This window comes from Tenebrio molitor, chromosome 2, assembly GCF_963966145.1.
Source record: "Tenebrio molitor chromosome 2, icTenMoli1.1, whole genome shotgun sequence".
NCBI lineage: Eukaryota > Metazoa > Arthropoda > Insecta > Coleoptera > Tenebrionidae > Tenebrio > Tenebrio molitor.
This window is the reverse complement of record NC_091047.1, coordinates 25,181,309-25,197,211: the sequence shown is the minus strand read 5'-3', so window position 1 is coordinate 25,197,211 and position 15,903 is coordinate 25,181,309. Positions and strand designations below refer to the sequence as shown.

Sequence of the window (15,903 nt, the reverse complement as noted above, 5' to 3'; positions counted from 1 at the left end):
TAATTTTTAGAGCTAAATTTGCACTTTATCAATGTAATTTGCAAATCTGTCGATGAAATTGAAAACAAACAAAAATAAGATCGTAAATCAGTACCTTCAAAGTAAAATAAACATTCTAGTGGCCATGTTCTTGATATTAGAAACCAAAAAAATGCCTTCAGTGGGGTAATTAAGATTCTAGGCTAAAATAATAAAGTGACTCACATTTGAATAATATATTCTTTGACACATTTCATGATAAGGGTTAGAGTCGGAGAAGGAAACTTTGTCCAATTACTCCGACAAAATTTGTTCAAAGTTAATTAAAAAAAAATGTTTCTTTTAGCTTTAAATTAATTTAAAACTTCAAACTGTTGACTGCAACAGCTAAATTAAATCAAAGCAACTCCACAACATCAATTGAACGGTCGTCAGTTTACCAAGGTTCACCTTTTACTTCGTGAAGTTCTGTGTACATTTAAAATAGTGTAGATTCCAACGAGAATAAGGAAGTTGTGATGTCCCCGATTTAAACGACTAGAAATTTGCTACCATAACCCATACTTGTTCATCACCACCTACCTTCGTTGTTCTTTGAGAAATTTTAAGAATTTATGGTACTCGATCACCTCAAGGCAACAACAACAACTCATTTAGTAACACACACATGCAACCTACTTCGCGATCGTTTCATCGTGTGGGTATAGCTTAATTCTGTTTGAATTTAAATCAATTTAAAGGGATTCTGATAGGAATCGTTCGGTTTTAAAATGAGGTACGTTCTGACTTGCCATTTTTGAGAATATGTGGTAGAATAATAAACTATTATATCCTGAATATGCAACAAAACATCCGGTTGAAAGTGTATCTTTTGAACAAATAAATATAATCTTTCCCTGCTTGCCAAGCGAGTGAGGTAAATATTACGTCGCAACATTTTCGAACTAGTTTCAGAGAAAATGGTACACTTTGACACTTCTGGGAATCACGTTTCGATTTTCGTTAATCGCTCTGAAACAGAAACAGGAGAGTCAGACAGCGGTGTTGACGAGGCTAATCGTCAAAAAGTCGGTCTGCAATTTAGTAAATAACGGGAAGAATCGCGTCGGGATCCTCTTATCGATCAGCCGTCGAGGACGATCGGCTGCAGAGCCGCGATCTCACCCCAAATTTGCATAACCTGGTGCAAGATGCAACTTCGCGTAGCGATCGACCTTGCCCACAGCCCCGACCTTGCGGTGCGTCCGCAGCAACGGCGGCGTGCCCTCGTCGGGGCCGCTTCGACGGGCGGCGTTGCACTAGGTCGGGCGACTCACCTTTGAGGAGCGGCAGCGGCTGGAGCTCGACGTCCTGCGAGTTGCGGTACCTCGAACTGCCTTGCGACTTCTTGGTCTTCTTCTTGAGGGACCTTTTGGCGAAGGGATCGATCCTATCGACAAACGCCGTCGTCGACATAGCGGTGCCCAAGTCTCCGTTTAACGACTTACACTATTTACACGGGGGTCGCGAACCGCATTTCACCACCTCGACATCGACGTCAAACCGCACCAGCACCCTTCAAACGCATCATATGCACCGGGTTCATGAATGATCGCCGAATATCAATGACACAAGGTGTGTGCTCGACTCAGTGCACGCCCAATAACCGATTAATGCGAACGGCGACGCTTCTGCCCCGATCAGGACTAAAGCCGAATTCGAGGGAGGATTCGACCACGGAAACCACTAACACACCCAGGACTCGGATTGTACACAGTAGAGATCGGTGAACTGCCAAGCGAGTCCAGTATTTTCACCCGCCATCAGCTGGTTACTTTGACACAAAATCCTCTGTTTCAATTGATCCATACACGTTCCGACCACAAACACATACCCCTCGCACCTCAAATACGCCGATCGATGCACCCCAACACTATTTTGCACACAATTAGACGGGAAATTCGCTTTTTTACTGCAATTTTTGCACGCAAACCGACCCGATGCCGTAAGTACCTAGGGCTGAAAATAGATGGGGGGTACTCGGTCACCGACGCACGCACTTCACCCCTCCTCAAATCACAACCACGTTAAAGCAAACGCCCAGATCGTCACGCCAATATCATTTGTCGAATTTACAAAGTCATTCTGTGCTAATTGAAGGCGAATTTTTGCATATTTATCTCATATTAGATAACGAACTGACTTTCGAGTACTTCATCGTGACCAATCACACGCCAACTCTCAAAACTCCCGACCAATCACGGTCCACTATTGGCCTCAAGGACCTCCATCTTTATGACAAAATGTTTTTGATTTGACAGTCGCGCCTTCGCGTTTAACCGAAAATTATGATAATAAATAAACAAAAACTAGTTTCGTCGGATTCGGAGAATTTCCACACGACTAATAAAACGTACGGATTTTCTCAATTTAAACTGTTACCCAAATAAGTTGTAAGTGTACTAGTGCATATTTCTATCCTTGTCCAGAACCTCACTTATTTATTTGATCTGTCAAAAGTGTCACCACATAACCTCATTCTCGCTAAAATAAATATGCAACGAAAATAACATGCATTCTTGTCCCGGATGGTACTGTGGCAAGCAGTATTTCTCAGATGGTAGCTTGAGCGATTGCGGCTCTTGCCCGAGAGGTTTTCGCCGCAACGACACCAGTTACATCTGTGAACCATGCACTGACTCTCCAGCCTTCTACGACTGGTTGTATCTAGGTTTCATGGTTTTGCTAGTCCTCGTCCTGCACTGGTTCTTCATAGACATGGTTTCAATGAGGAGAAGGTATAATACGCACAACAAATCAAACTCTCTAATGCTGTAAACTTTATTTTCAGTTTTAAGAAAGATGTTTTGATGTTACACTTCACAGCATTTATGGAAGTTTTAATATCAGGACTGTTGTCATTATTATTTACTGAACCATTTGGTAAATTTGCAGTGCAGAGTTGTAGAGTGAGAACTTTGTCTGATTGGTACACATTACTCCATAATCCATCTCCCAATTATGACCAGAGAGTCCATTGCACACAGGAAGCAGTTTATCCATTGTAAAATCTGTACTCATATTTGTAACACTTACATCTTATGCATTTTTACAGGTATACTTTGGTCTTCATATTTTATGCATTAACTTTACTTATAATGCTATTAATCAGGCCTTGGGTCTGTCGAGAGTATCTTCCAAGACAGAGTAAAATGTCTATATATGCTGCAATGTATTATATACCTATCTTAGTTGTCACCCATGCCTTAATTGGAGGATTGTTATGTAAGTTACGTAAAATAAATGTAAACAGCGTGTAACAGTAGATTTTCCAGATTACGCGTTTCCAATTTTAGTGGTAATATTATCAGTAATATCATGTGCATACCATTTTGCTCTCAAGATTAATCAGTCAATATCTTCACTGATTATAACAACAGTTGTGGATCCGAGAAATGTTGTCATTCTGGTGGGGCACTGGTGTCTCCACGCGTATGGGCTGATTTCTATCACTCAACTTGCAGATCCAACACTTCATTCTTTGTTGTTGCTGCTGGTACCATTGCCAGCTCTGTTTTACATTTTTACAGCTAAATTTACTGATCCAACAATTTTTACTTGAATTTGCAAAGCAATTTGCAAACATCTCGTAAATACTTTATTAACTTATTTATTATGTCATATTGTTTCGTAAATTAAGCTGCAAAAAATTCTTTCTTATGAACTACAATGTATAAATTAAAAGTCGTTTATTAAACTTGTATAAAGTCTTGGCAAAGCATTTTATATACATATATAAAAATAAAATTGTTACGTTAAAAGAAATATGTAATATCTAGATTAAAATCAATTCTTTTTATCTTCACAGGTTTTCCTTTCAAGATCAGCAATAAGAGCATCTATTTCTGGCACACTGAACACTTTCTTTTTGACAAATTTATTTGGCAAATGAGTTTTATCCTGAAACACAAAATGTCTTGTTGATACCTTTATATTAAAAATGCATACCCAAAAATTTATATATTCTGGTGAAACTGACTCCAAATATAGCATCCTATCTTCCAATCTTTTTAGTCGAGCGTAAATATTTTTAGGAACTGGTGTGGTTAAACTCAGTTGTATTTCTAGATTCTGCAGTCTTTCATCAATACCATTTGGTGGGATATATTTTGTTAAATAATCGGCGCTTGTCTGATCGCGGTGGTATGTGTTGAGCACTCGACTTACTAAAATTGCAAGTGTAAAATAAAAATTGATTTAAGTTATTTTTCTACCTTGCAAATGTCCTTTTGAATCTTTTCTTTTCTGCAAAACTGCATCCACTCTGGCACAGGTAAATTCAGAAGTGCAATCGCCAGTACAAAATTCTCTTATATTGTTAGTATTGATTTCATTTCTCTTCCTCTCCACAAAGTTCTCAATTCTCTTGTTTAGATCTGCATTTGATGCTTTTATCTGGATTAAGTGGGGTGAAACGTTCGGAACTTCTACTTTTTGTTCAAAATCCAATTTGAATTTTTTCAGTTTTGGAGGATAAGGAGCTGCAAGTAAAATAAAACAGTTCTTATAGGCTACATTACAGGAATTTTACCTGGTGGGGACTTCACCATTTGTCCATCTAAAATGTCCATTCGCAACGCGGGGTTAGGGTTAGGGCTTTGTTTACCACTTCTAATGATTCTTTTAACGTGTGATTTAATGCAAAATCCAGGAAATGTCAAGTTGTAAACAAAGACCCTAACCCAACTTTTCCCACTCCCTTGACCCGATCCATAAATTAATAGAGGTCACGCGTTTTAAGATGGCGAGCGGCTTGGATGCGCAATGAAAGCCCGCCAGCCTGCCGTTTGAAAAGCGGTGTGGCCGGTTTGTGTTCTGTGATTGCGGCCATGATCATACTTACCTGTACATGGATGGCCGTTTTGCGGCGGATTTGAAATTGTACCTGAAAAGGTAGGGGCCGGATTGCGGCCGGTCGGCGAAATTACTATGCATCTTTTTATTTAATCCTAAAACGTCTATTACTTATTAGCATAAAAGCTTTTCAAAACTATGGTTAGTCTTATATCGGGTGTTTTTTTTTTAATTTCACCTCACAGTAGGCTGAGTAGGCGTTGACGAGTCGATTGTGGATGCACCACTCGTGTAAAACGTAAGATTTAAACAGCTGATTCGTGATCCGTAACCTGTATAGTGCGTTCACAATAGACTCTTCAACGCCTACTATGAGGTGAATAAAAAAACAATATTAGTTAACCACACAAGTGGGAAAGTAAAGATGGAAGTGATATTTAGTCCACTACGTATTTAGTAAACGTGGTGGAGAGTTCATTCTTTTAGAGTCTTTTAAATACATACTCTGAAAAAAGTACTACCAAACAAGGTGTGAACTGGTGTTGCACATTGAAGAGCTGCAATGTCAAAATCTATGTAAACGCAAGTCGAAATGTTTTGTCACTTTTTCAGGTGCATTTTAAACGGAAGATTTATAAGTCCATCGCCGCAATCCGGCCCTGTGCCTTTTTACCCGAATGCTATCACTGCCGCAATCCGGCCATCACCTTTCCAGGTACATACATTTTAAACGGGAGACAAAGATTAAGGACTAGCAAGATCACTCCGAGCGGTGCCTTTGATGTTTCCAGCAGTTCCTCAGTGACCTTGAATGCATAGGCCCTTTAAATTGAAATGCAACCGGGAAAATTGAATAGGGCAAAAACGCATAAGGACCAGTGGAAATACACTTTCACGTCATCATTCGATTGTTTTCTTACAGAAAAATTAATACGGTTGTTTTACGTCAAAAATAAAACCCGATTTCATAAGAAAATATGAATATAATGTACTTATAATCAGTAGGTATGTATGTACCGGGTGGGGCATCGTATACGCGCACGCGAGAAATTGCAATTTTTAATTAAATAAAAATGTCGAAATTTTTCACAGTTACTTGGCTATTGGTAAGGTACATGTAATAATTTTTTGATAATTTTTCACTTAGAAACAAAGCCAAAAAAAATAAAATGTAAATTTCAACCAAAAATCAAATTCTGATTTCTATACTGATCTACCCAGATTCACTTCCTATAATTATTTACGAAATCAGCGGAAAAAAACACCAATTAGATTTTGAATTAAACGCAGTTTTACATTTCAACTTTCAAAATCATTTTTATTTATGATCTGCTAGTTGTGCTGTTGTAAATTTAGGTGACAATGGAAACTGTCAATTTTATGGCAAAAAGGTTTAAAACGGTCGGTTATACCTTTTGTTGGGAAATTATACCATTGTGCCATAAATCACGCGTCTGGTTTGCGTTTAAATAAAAAAGCGAATTATTTAGCTAACCAAGTCAAAATTTGTAATTGTGCCACCAGGGTTTGATGCGCTATCAGATACAGATTCATTTAGTGTAAAAACTTTATAGGTAAATTAACAGTTAATTTCAGAAAACTAATAAAACTGTTACGGTTTTATTTATTAACAAATTTTGTTTTTTTAAATTCGCAAGTATACCTTATCAATAATTAGTTAGGTATATAAAATTTCGACAATTTTATTTAATTAGAAGTCGCGATTTCTTGCGTGCGCGTATACGATGCCCCACCCGGTATAGTTGACTCAAGTTGCAAAAAACCACTTGTCATTTGCAACAGCATTTTTTTTCATATTTTCGAACCAAATAAAGGCACAAAGGAACCAGAAAATCATAGTTTGGATAAAATACTTTCCATATAAGTATAGTTTTAAAGTAATTTCAAATGACTAATGCCATAAAAGTGCTGTTGCAAATACAAAGTGGTTTTTTGCAACTTGAGTCAACTTTACATAATAGAGAGATCATTACAAATTCATCAAAATATTAAGTTTTCAATTTTTTTGTCGCTACTCAAATTAAAATTACTAAATTTCATTACATAATACATAAAATAATCTGAACCTTCTAAATAATTTAACCAAGTAGTCTAATGGGAAATGTTTAACATGGATGAACAAACTCTTAAGTGAAAACGGTAGTCTCACACAACTATTTTATTATTTTAAAACAATTTAACTGAACCAAACTGATCGACACGCGTCATTTCGTCAGCATAACGAACAGTTGTTTTTAAATTTTAACCAGTCAGTCGTATTAATTCGGCAGCGCAATCGGAGAAAATACCGAACGGCCCTTTAAATTGGAATCTCGTGCATCTCACTCCACGAAAGCACTTCTTCGTCTTACCATCTTACCAATTCTTAATCTTTGCGGGAGATTTAAAAGTTGACCATCGCCGCAATCCGGCCCTGCCCTTGAAAAGTCCTAGTGGCGGAGTCTTATCGGTTTATGACTCAGTTTCAAGAAATGGCCAGGAATTATTTAACCCCGGATAATGATAAAAGCAAGGTCTACCATTTACACACAGGTAGACAGTTAAATGGAAATGCAAACAGCTTAAAAGAAACTTAGATATTCGATCTAATTCTTTGTTGTTAGGCCACTGCAACGACTCTTATTTACCGAACCGTTCCGCGAAGCACCAATCGTGGTGGGCCGGCTCTCACCATCCTAAAACGCGTGCTGTACTTATACATACAAGTGGAACAAAAGTATCAAATATTGGCTGTAACTTTTTAATTTGACAATTTATGAAAAAATGTTTAATATAAAAGTTGATTGGTGTATTATCCTGCATCATCTGGTCTTTCTAGTTTGTTCTTATCTTCTTTTGTTTCGCTGCTATGGCAACCAACTTTGGTTTTTTGTAAATAGCATCCATACATTTTTTGTGTGATTTTCAACCAAGCCTATCTTTCTGTATTCATAAATACAGTTTTGCCATTATGGGGAAAAAGAATAAAATTAAAATAGTATTTTACAGTAGAAGTCCGTTAGGATAGCCTTTACTGCCGAGTCAGAGATTTTGTGAGACGAGCTCGCAGAGCGAATCGAACAATACTGGCGAGGCTGTAAAGGCCCTAACGGACGTGTATCGTACAATAGTTTTTGTAATATCTCTACGATTTGTTCACAATTATCGTTTTGAAATACATTTTTTTCAACGCTATCGAAAAAACTGAATGATTAATAAGTGTGCGGAGGACGTCGTCATGTCAACTGTTGTGTGTGAAAAAAAATTGTTTCAATGTTGTTTGTCAGATTTGTTCAACGCTTAACTTTCCGTTGAAAATAAATGAATGAAATCAATAAAAAATCGCAATCAAGATATGCCCGATGTCCGGAAGTGAGGTATCGTTATTGCCTGCAAAATCGCGCTTGTGTTAGTCTTAAAATCGTGAAGCATCATCTTCGATCTTGTCTACATTTGCTGCTGTTTGTCAGATTTGTTCAACACTTAACTTTCCGTTGAAAATAAACGACTGAAATCAATAAAAAATCGCGATAAAGATATTCCCGATGTCCGGATGGGCGCAGAGCAAGGGAGGTCATCGTTATTCCCTGCAAAATCGCGCTTGTGTTGGTGTTAAAATTCTGAAGCATCATCTTCGATCTCGTCTACATCTGCTATAGTGGGATACGGATTTCGATTAACTCAAGGTGTGTCCCATAACATTAAACATTAATTATTGTACCAATTGTAAAAAAGTTGAAAAATAAAGTTTAGATCTACAGGGTTATAGTGCGTCTATCGATATCTTGAAACGACTTTTTAAACACTAGTTAACATTTTGGGTCGTTTATGATGGTCTCATTACTAGGGGCTTATTTAAAGTCCTCGTCGAAAAATAGTCAATTTTGACTTAAATTGTAAATCATTTTACAATAGGAGAGAAAATCGTCTTATAACTACCATAAATAATTCCATAAATAAATAGGGGCTGTTACTTTATACCTGATGTTTGCTCTTCCTTGAGTCGGCACTGCACAACAAAGGGGCAATAAAGTTAGAGAGTATTATGGTAGTTATAAGACGGTTTGCTGTCCTATTGTAAAATGATTTACAATTTAAGTCAAAATTGACTATTTCTAGACGAGGACTTTACCTACCCTGTAACAAAAACTGTCGATGGTACCTGCGGATTATTGGGGATCGGTTACTTACCAGGACAATCTTTGTTAGCGGGCAATAAACCACTGAAGGAAGCAAAAGGTCGTTTTAAAATATCGATAGACGGACTTTATTCTAAATGATTGTAGTCGAAGTAGGCCATGCCCATGTTATTTAATTTTTGCCGCTTTCATGTGAACTGTCAATTTTGTCGCTGTCACTGTCATTTTTTAGGTGAAAAGTTTGGTGAACCTCCTTGGGTGATGAGGATTTTATTTATTTTTGTTAAATTAACGATTGAATCCAGAAATACTGAGTTGTTCTACAATCAATTTTAAAAATATTGAGTTGTTTTGCACCCAATTTAACACATCATTTTGATGATTTTTTTATGTGGAGCGGCAACCATTAATTTTACATTCAGTTTTCACGCCTACTTCGACTACAATCATTTGGAATAACCCTGTATTTGTTTGCAGTGCAACCTACGTGGTTAATTTATTTATTTTACAAAGATTTTCAAATTCGAAGATGTTCAAATTTTATTCCCGGAAGAAAAAATGTTGTTTCAATAAAAAAAATTTTGAACAAAAATATCTAAATAATACCTAAAGTTGACTCAAGTTGCAAAAAACCACTTTGTATTTGCAACAGCACTTTTATGGCATTAGTCATTTGAAATTACTTTAAAACTCTACTTATATGGAAAGTATTCTATCCAAACTATGATTTTCTGGTTCCTTTATGCCTTTATTTGGTTCAAAAATATGAAAAAAATGCTGTTGCAAATGATAAGTGTTTTTTTGCAACTTGAGTCAACTATAATACCGTGTGAGCAACAAGTACTGATTGAGTTGGCAATAAATTCTGGTGACTTTTGGTGACTTTTATGTCATGTTCCAACGAGAAAACCATTTTATGAATAAAAGATTACAAAAACCAAGACGTTTAAATTTGAAATGTATACCAGCTGTCAATAATATCAATAAAACAAACCGAAATAGGTACAGTTGCGGCCGTTGAAAACTCAGACACTTTGACAACGCCAAACTTTTGGCTTTGTAAATGGTACTGAAAGTGACGTTTCTCGAAATGTCACTCAAACATTATCCACATTAATTTCTCTCGCAATGGCTCGTATACTCACACCGTCCCTCAGTCAAACACATTTTTGCAAATCAGATAATTGCGGCATTTCAAAAGTTACGCACGATTCTGACCTAATATGTCAAATACTGACACTGACTTTATAATCCTTGATGAAAATCCTGTTTACGCTAATCAAATTTCGGAATTTATACAGAGTGTTTAAATCTTTCCTGTCTGAGATTTCAACGGCCGCAACTGTACAATTCACAGTCTTGAAAATTTTATGTAAAATTTTTTTTTGCCAACTGAAACAGTTATTGTTGCTCACCCTGTAGTTGACTCAAGTTGTAAAAAACCACTTGTCATTTGCAACAGTATTTTTTCAATATTTTTGAATTAAAGGCACAAAGGGACCAGAAAATCATAGTTTGGATTGAATATTTTCCATATAACTACAGTTTTAAAGTAATTTCAGATGACTAATGCCATAAAAGTGCTGTTGCAAAGGCAAAGTAGTTTTTTGCAGCTTGTCAACTATAAGATTTAAACAGCTGATCCGTAATCCATGGTGTGCGTTCTCTTCAGCGCCAACTTTTAGGATAAATTTAAATGAACGCACGATACAAAAAGAACGTACTCGTATATTAAGATTTATTTATTAATTAATAATAAATACCTATATTAAAATGACCCTATACTCAAATAATGACAAAACTGTCTCCTGAAATTAACGTATTAATCAATCACTAATCAGTAATCACTGACCATTACAAGAAGTGATCGCCGTTATTGTCAATACTAAATAAAGAGTTTGCGTTTGAAGCGCCCTCTACGTATACTCAATTTCATATAAATGTGCATCTAAGCAAGCCATGAAAATCTGATTTTCTGTTGGTAGTAAAGCTAAAGCTAGTGACTTTAACTTTCAAAGTTGCTTGCTCTGCGCGAACCCGATTTGACTAATTTTTTAGTTTTTGACCATTTTAACATTGCTAATTTCAAAAGCAATGTTACGTCTTTTTACTGATTAAATTAAAGTAATTCTTATTTGTTTTTGTCTTTGTATTTTTACCAAGTAAAGATTTATTGGACATGACCTTCATAAATGTGACTTTTGTAATGTAACTAAATTAAAGGTGCTTTTACAAATGCACAGCTCACTTGATGAACATTTATATGAAATCAATTATAATTAAGTAAAAATCTTAATGTTTTTCAACAAGGCAATAAAATTGACGATATTTACAATGTTCTAAAAAAACCTAATCTAAATAATTATCATCTGCTATATTTTTTACAAATTTTCAGTTTGGTTTGTCCGGACACAAAAGAGCGAATAGTTTACTAACAGTAGAAGTTAGACCCATCAAATGTGGTACCTTCCTCTTTGTTTTGACGAGAGCTTTCCAAAAATGCAAAAACATACTGGGTGTTCCATTTAAAAAAATATAACTTTGTGTTGCCACCGATACACCAAACACCCTGTATAATCTAAAATATTTTTAAACCGTGCTCATAACTTGTATGTATAACATGAAATAATAACATTTTTCAAGGAACTTATATTAACTTAGTAAATCTACTTTGCCAAACCGTTGGGAGACCCGGTATACTTTAGTTATTTGTATCACAAGGCTAGAAAATGCCATTTTGCAAGTGCAAGCACGGTTTGTGGGGCAGAGGCGTCAGCCGAGGCTATAGCGTGTAATACACAACATTTTTTCGGCCGACAATTTATTTAAAGCTAAATATAATCATTTTTATTAAAAAATTACCAGATATGGAATTTATTTTTCTTCCATTGGCAACATAAAGGATTCAAGAAGCGACTGTCACGACAAAAATCAACCAATTCCTCAAATATTCAAAAGCGTCGTCGTCGTTTCTGTTATTCCTAACCCATCGCTTGATACCCCCCTCGGCCCCTATTGCTATACACAATGTACGGCTGCGATAAAGGATACAAATTTGCCCGACATCAATATTTTACACTTAAAAAATTGTCAAAAATGCCGCGTGACAGACATTTTGTGCTGCCAACCTAAAATCTTTCATTAAAAATTCCTGTGTCGATTTTCTTGCCTACTCTCGTGTCAAAAATAAATTACTCCCTAGGATTTAGGCATTTTCGTTACTAGGTTGCCATAAATTTGGTTAGGTTGGAGGCTATGTGGTTTCTGGTGACAAACAAACGATATTCCAAAAATGTAAAGGCGGGTACAGATCAAGCGCGCCGATCCGCGCCGTGCCGTGCAAAGCGTTTGCTAACAAAATTCGTGTATGTTTGAAGAACTGTCCAGACTGACCAAATGCGCGGATGTTTGGCTGTGTTCCATTTTAACTAAATTGGAAATATCTAGACAGCTGTTTGCGTTCGTTCTTGACGTATTCACCGACAAACATAAAAAATCCGTCCAAATCGAGCGCGCACGAACAACCAAATTTCTTTGATGTGCCGACATCAGGCGGATAATGTTTGAGAATGCTTGTTCGTGCACGTTTGTGCTCGGTAACCCGTCCATACTGACCGCGCCTGCAACATTCGCGAACGTTTTGCACGGCACGGCGCGGATCGGCGCGCTTGATCTGTACCCGCCTTTAGACAGCAAATTAATTGTAACAGTTGCAAATGACTAATTTCTCGCTGAGTGATAGATGATTTTTTGAAAATTCTAGTTATAGTTCTCCCAGAGCTGCAGTGGTTTTATGGCAGGGTACCATTGTATAAACGTTAACAACACCGACAATAGGTTTAAACCGCAAGTACAACCCCTAATAGTAAATTCGTCCAAGTAAAGTTCTCCCAGAGCTGCAGCGGTTTTATGGCAGGGCAATAGTAATTATTACGCCTGTTGAGATGCCGATACGCGACATAAACAGACCCCTGTCAATCATCATTTTCGTTCTATACCTGTCAGTTTACAGGGTAGTACTTGGACGAATTTACGATTAGGGGTTGTACTTGCGGTTTAAACCTATTGTCGGTGTTGTTAACGTTTATACAATGGTACCCTGCCATAAAACCGCTGCAGCTCTGGGAGAACTATACTACCCTGTAAACTGACAGGTATAGAACGAAAATGATGATTGACAGGTGTCTGTTTATGTCGCGTATCGGCATCTCAACAGGCGTAATAATTACTATTGCCCTGCCATAAAACCACTGCAGCTCTGGGAGAACTATACACACAACATGAAAAACGTTGGGCCGTATGAATAAAAGGGAGCATATGCTTTTACTACAGTTTTTTTGAGTAAATGCTTAGTATTTTATGAATAACAATTTGAAGCAAAAGACAATGCTCCTTGCTCGATTTCCAAAGTGAGTATCTGCTCCATGTGAAATATCCATATGCTCAGCCTTGAGAAATCTGTATGAATAATCATTATGATTTGCTCATTTTGTTGAGCATTTACTCACAAATGAATGCATCAACTAAATAATAGAATCACATTTGCGTCGCGCGGGCAAACATGGCTCAGTTTACAATTTAAAGAATGAAAAAATTTACAAACCAAGGAGAAGGGCTCTTAGTCGGGACTTTAAAACGCTTTATCGTTTTCAAGAGGAAAATTTACAGTGCTTAGCAAATCATTTTTTGGGTCACCGTGAAGAGACAAGAGGAGGAGCTTTTCACCCGAGCTTAAAATGAAAACACTCTTGAGGTGTTTGGCGGACCCTGGATTTCAATCTGGAATTGGTAAAGAGGTAGGGATTCATTAGTCTACACTCTCAAAGACAATTACAGAAGTAATGCATGCTGTTAATAACCGTGCTGATTTTTGGATTCATTTTCCTGGCAACGACCGTGAAATCCAAGAAGCAAAAGCTGAATGGCAGAATTTTTATGACTTTCCAACAGCCATCGGTGCACTCGATTGCACACAAATTGTTATAGAAAAACCAGCTCATCATGGAGACGAGTACATTTGTCGTAAAGGGTTTGCTTCGATAAATATTCAAGCAACTTGTAACGCAAAAGAAATTTTCACAAGCGTTTGTGCGAGCTGGCCTGGATCAGTGCATGACAGAAGAATATGGAAGACTTCTAACGTCAGAGAGAATATGGTCCCTTTACAAAATTCTGGTGCTGTGCTTCTGGCCGATTCAGGGTATGGTTTAGAACTATGGCTAATGACACCTTTTAGGATTTGTCATACAAATGAAGAAAATGTTTTCAATAGGCTTCTTAAAAAGGAACGTGTTATTATTGAAACATCTTTTGGACAAGTTAAGAGGAGATTGCCAATCATTAAATATACATCGTAAACACTGCTGTATGATAAACAATTGTTATAGTATTTTATTTTATTTAACAAAAACCATAAATTTTCAATTTGAATTTGATAAAAGCGTCTCTGTATTCTCAAAGTTTTTAGTTGCTCCAGCATTACTAGTAGCTGAAGTTCAGCATTTGAAAGGGAAGAAGTTTCGTGGTTTCATTTTCACTTAAAATATTATTTGTTCGTTTTCTTTTAATTACAGGTGAAATAACCCCTAGCTTAGAAATGTCATTTCTGACGCTACAACACACTATAATTGATAAAAATCAATAGAGCATTTGCTCATATGGCAGAAAGCACAAGGTATGAGTAGAAGTATTTGTTTATTCATTTAAAGTTGAGCAAATGCTTTTACTCAGACCACAATTTGCTTTTGGTCCTTGCTCGTGCTCCCAGGCAAATACTCCGTTTTTATTCATACGGCCCGTTATTTCCCTAAAAGTTCGAATTCTAAGGAGTAATTTATTTTTGACACGAGAGTAGGCAGGGAAATGCTAGTTTCCAGACGATTTAGATTTTAGACGAATGACAAATCAGTGTTTCTAGACGGAGGCCCAAAAAATTTATTTTGCGTCTTGTAAAGTCTTTGCAGTACTAGTCCGGAAAATTCAATTTTTCTGCGCGTAAATAAGCAGGAAAATGTTGTTTCCAAGACTATTTCCGGAAAACTACTATTATTCGACGAGTGAGGGCGCGAGACGCCTGGCAGGCTTAAGGCTAAGGCACTCTGCCAGCGAATAAATTTCGGACATCAATTTCATGTCATTGGGCAGTATTAATAAAAGATAGCAAATGCTTTTGCTAGCTTTTTTATAAGCAATTGCTTTAAGTGATATTGGGTGATATTCATAAAAATTAGTATCTACTTATGAGCAAATACTTATAAGCATCAGTATTTAGTTAAAAGTATCAGTTCAACATAAAAGTATATATTTGAATCCATATTCATAAACAGATGCATGCCTTTATGAGCAGATATTTACATCATATAAGTTCTTTGATTTTTTGGTATGACAAGCATAGCCTAGTTTAGTCAATTGATTTATAAGTCTAATGAATAGCAAACTTGTGATTTTATAAGGATATGCTTATTTTTGTGAGTAAGTAACTTCTCCATTTTAGTAGGTATTTTATGAATGTAGACAGTAGTAGAAACTTATCTCTCTATGATTTTCTAAGCATATGCTAATGCTACATTAAGTACTATAGCATCTCCTTAAATTCTGCAAAATTATTTACTTACATTTTATGAATTATAAGTATAAGTATGTTCTATTTTTTATGAATATCACCCATTAATAAAAGTGTAGTAAATGCTAGTGAGACCTGGGGCCGTATGAATAAAAGAGAGCTTTTACTACAGTTTTTTTGAGTAAATGCTTAGTATTTTATGAATAACAATTTGAAGCGGAAGGCAATGCTCCTTGCTCCATTTCCAAAGTGAGTATCTGCTCCATGTGAAATATCCATATGCTCAGCCTTAAGAAATCTGTATGAATAATCATTATTATTTGCTCATTTTGTTGAGCATGCACAAATGAATGCATCCACTAAATAGTAGAATCACATTTGCGTCGCGCT

General features: G+C 36.5%; 3 protein-coding genes across 6 annotated transcripts in view; 1 reads left to right on the top strand and 2 right to left on the bottom strand.

Annotated features, from left to right (window-relative positions):
* The window catches only part of wdb (widerborst), a 59,027-nt gene extending 56,919 nt beyond the window's left edge, over window positions 1-2,108 (bottom strand). For all 4 annotated transcript variants that reach the window (XR_011157050.1, XM_069039141.1, XM_069039139.1 and 1 more), the window contains exon 1: window positions 1,296-2,108. Coding sequence is in view for 3 of the 4 variants with exons in the window: in XM_069039141.1 (XP_068895242.1) it covers window positions 1,296-1,434 (139 nt within the window). In the remaining variant the exon portion in view is untranslated. The remainder of the gene's footprint in view (window positions 1-1,295) is intronic.
* Window positions 2,109-2,265: 157 nt separating this feature from the next.
* LOC138124197 (JNK1/MAPK8-associated membrane protein) lies at window positions 2,266-3,817 on the top strand. Its single transcript, XM_069039142.1, has 5 exons — window positions 2,266-2,411; window positions 2,479-2,756; window positions 2,810-3,022; window positions 3,074-3,243; window positions 3,294-3,817. The coding sequence occupies exons 2-5, from the start codon at window positions 2,530-2,532 to the stop codon at window positions 3,578-3,580; spliced, it is 897 nt and encodes a 298-aa protein (XP_068895243.1). The 5' UTR covers window positions 2,266-2,411; window positions 2,479-2,529; the 3' UTR covers window positions 3,581-3,817.
* Window positions 3,693-4,764, bottom strand: Mocs2B (Molybdenum cofactor synthesis 2B). Its single transcript, XM_069039143.1, has 4 exons — window positions 4,550-4,764; window positions 4,233-4,499; window positions 3,967-4,184; window positions 3,693-3,918 (listed from the first exon to the last, which is right to left on the bottom strand). Exons 1-4 carry the CDS (start codon window positions 4,587-4,589, stop codon window positions 3,805-3,807), a joined length of 639 nt encoding a protein of 212 aa, XP_068895244.1. The 5' UTR covers window positions 4,590-4,764; the 3' UTR covers window positions 3,693-3,804.
* Window positions 4,765-15,903: the final 11,139 nt, after the last annotated feature.

Coding starts and splice junctions, on each gene's coding strand:
- Mocs2B (XM_069039143.1), bottom strand. CDS start 4,589: ATGGACATTTTAGATGGACAAATGGTGAAGTCCCCACCAG. Junction 4,500..4,549: donor AATGGTGAAGTCCCCACCAG/GTAAAATTCCTG, acceptor TTTTACTTGCAG/CTCCTTATCCTCCAAAACTG. Junction 4,185..4,232: donor TTCAAAAGGACATTTGCAAG/GTAGAAAAATAA, acceptor TTGCAATTTTAG/TAAGTCGAGTGCTCAACACA.
- LOC138124197 (XM_069039142.1), top strand. CDS start 2,530: ATGCATTCTTGTCCCGGATGGTACTGTGGCAAGCAGTATTTCTCAGAT. Junction 2,757..2,809: donor ATGGTTTCAATGAGGAGAAG/GTATAATACGCA, acceptor CTTTATTTTCAG/TTTTAAGAAAGATGTTTTGA. Junction 3,244..3,293: donor CTTAATTGGAGGATTGTTAT/GTAAGTTACGTA, acceptor TAGATTTTCCAG/ATTACGCGTTTCCAATTTTA.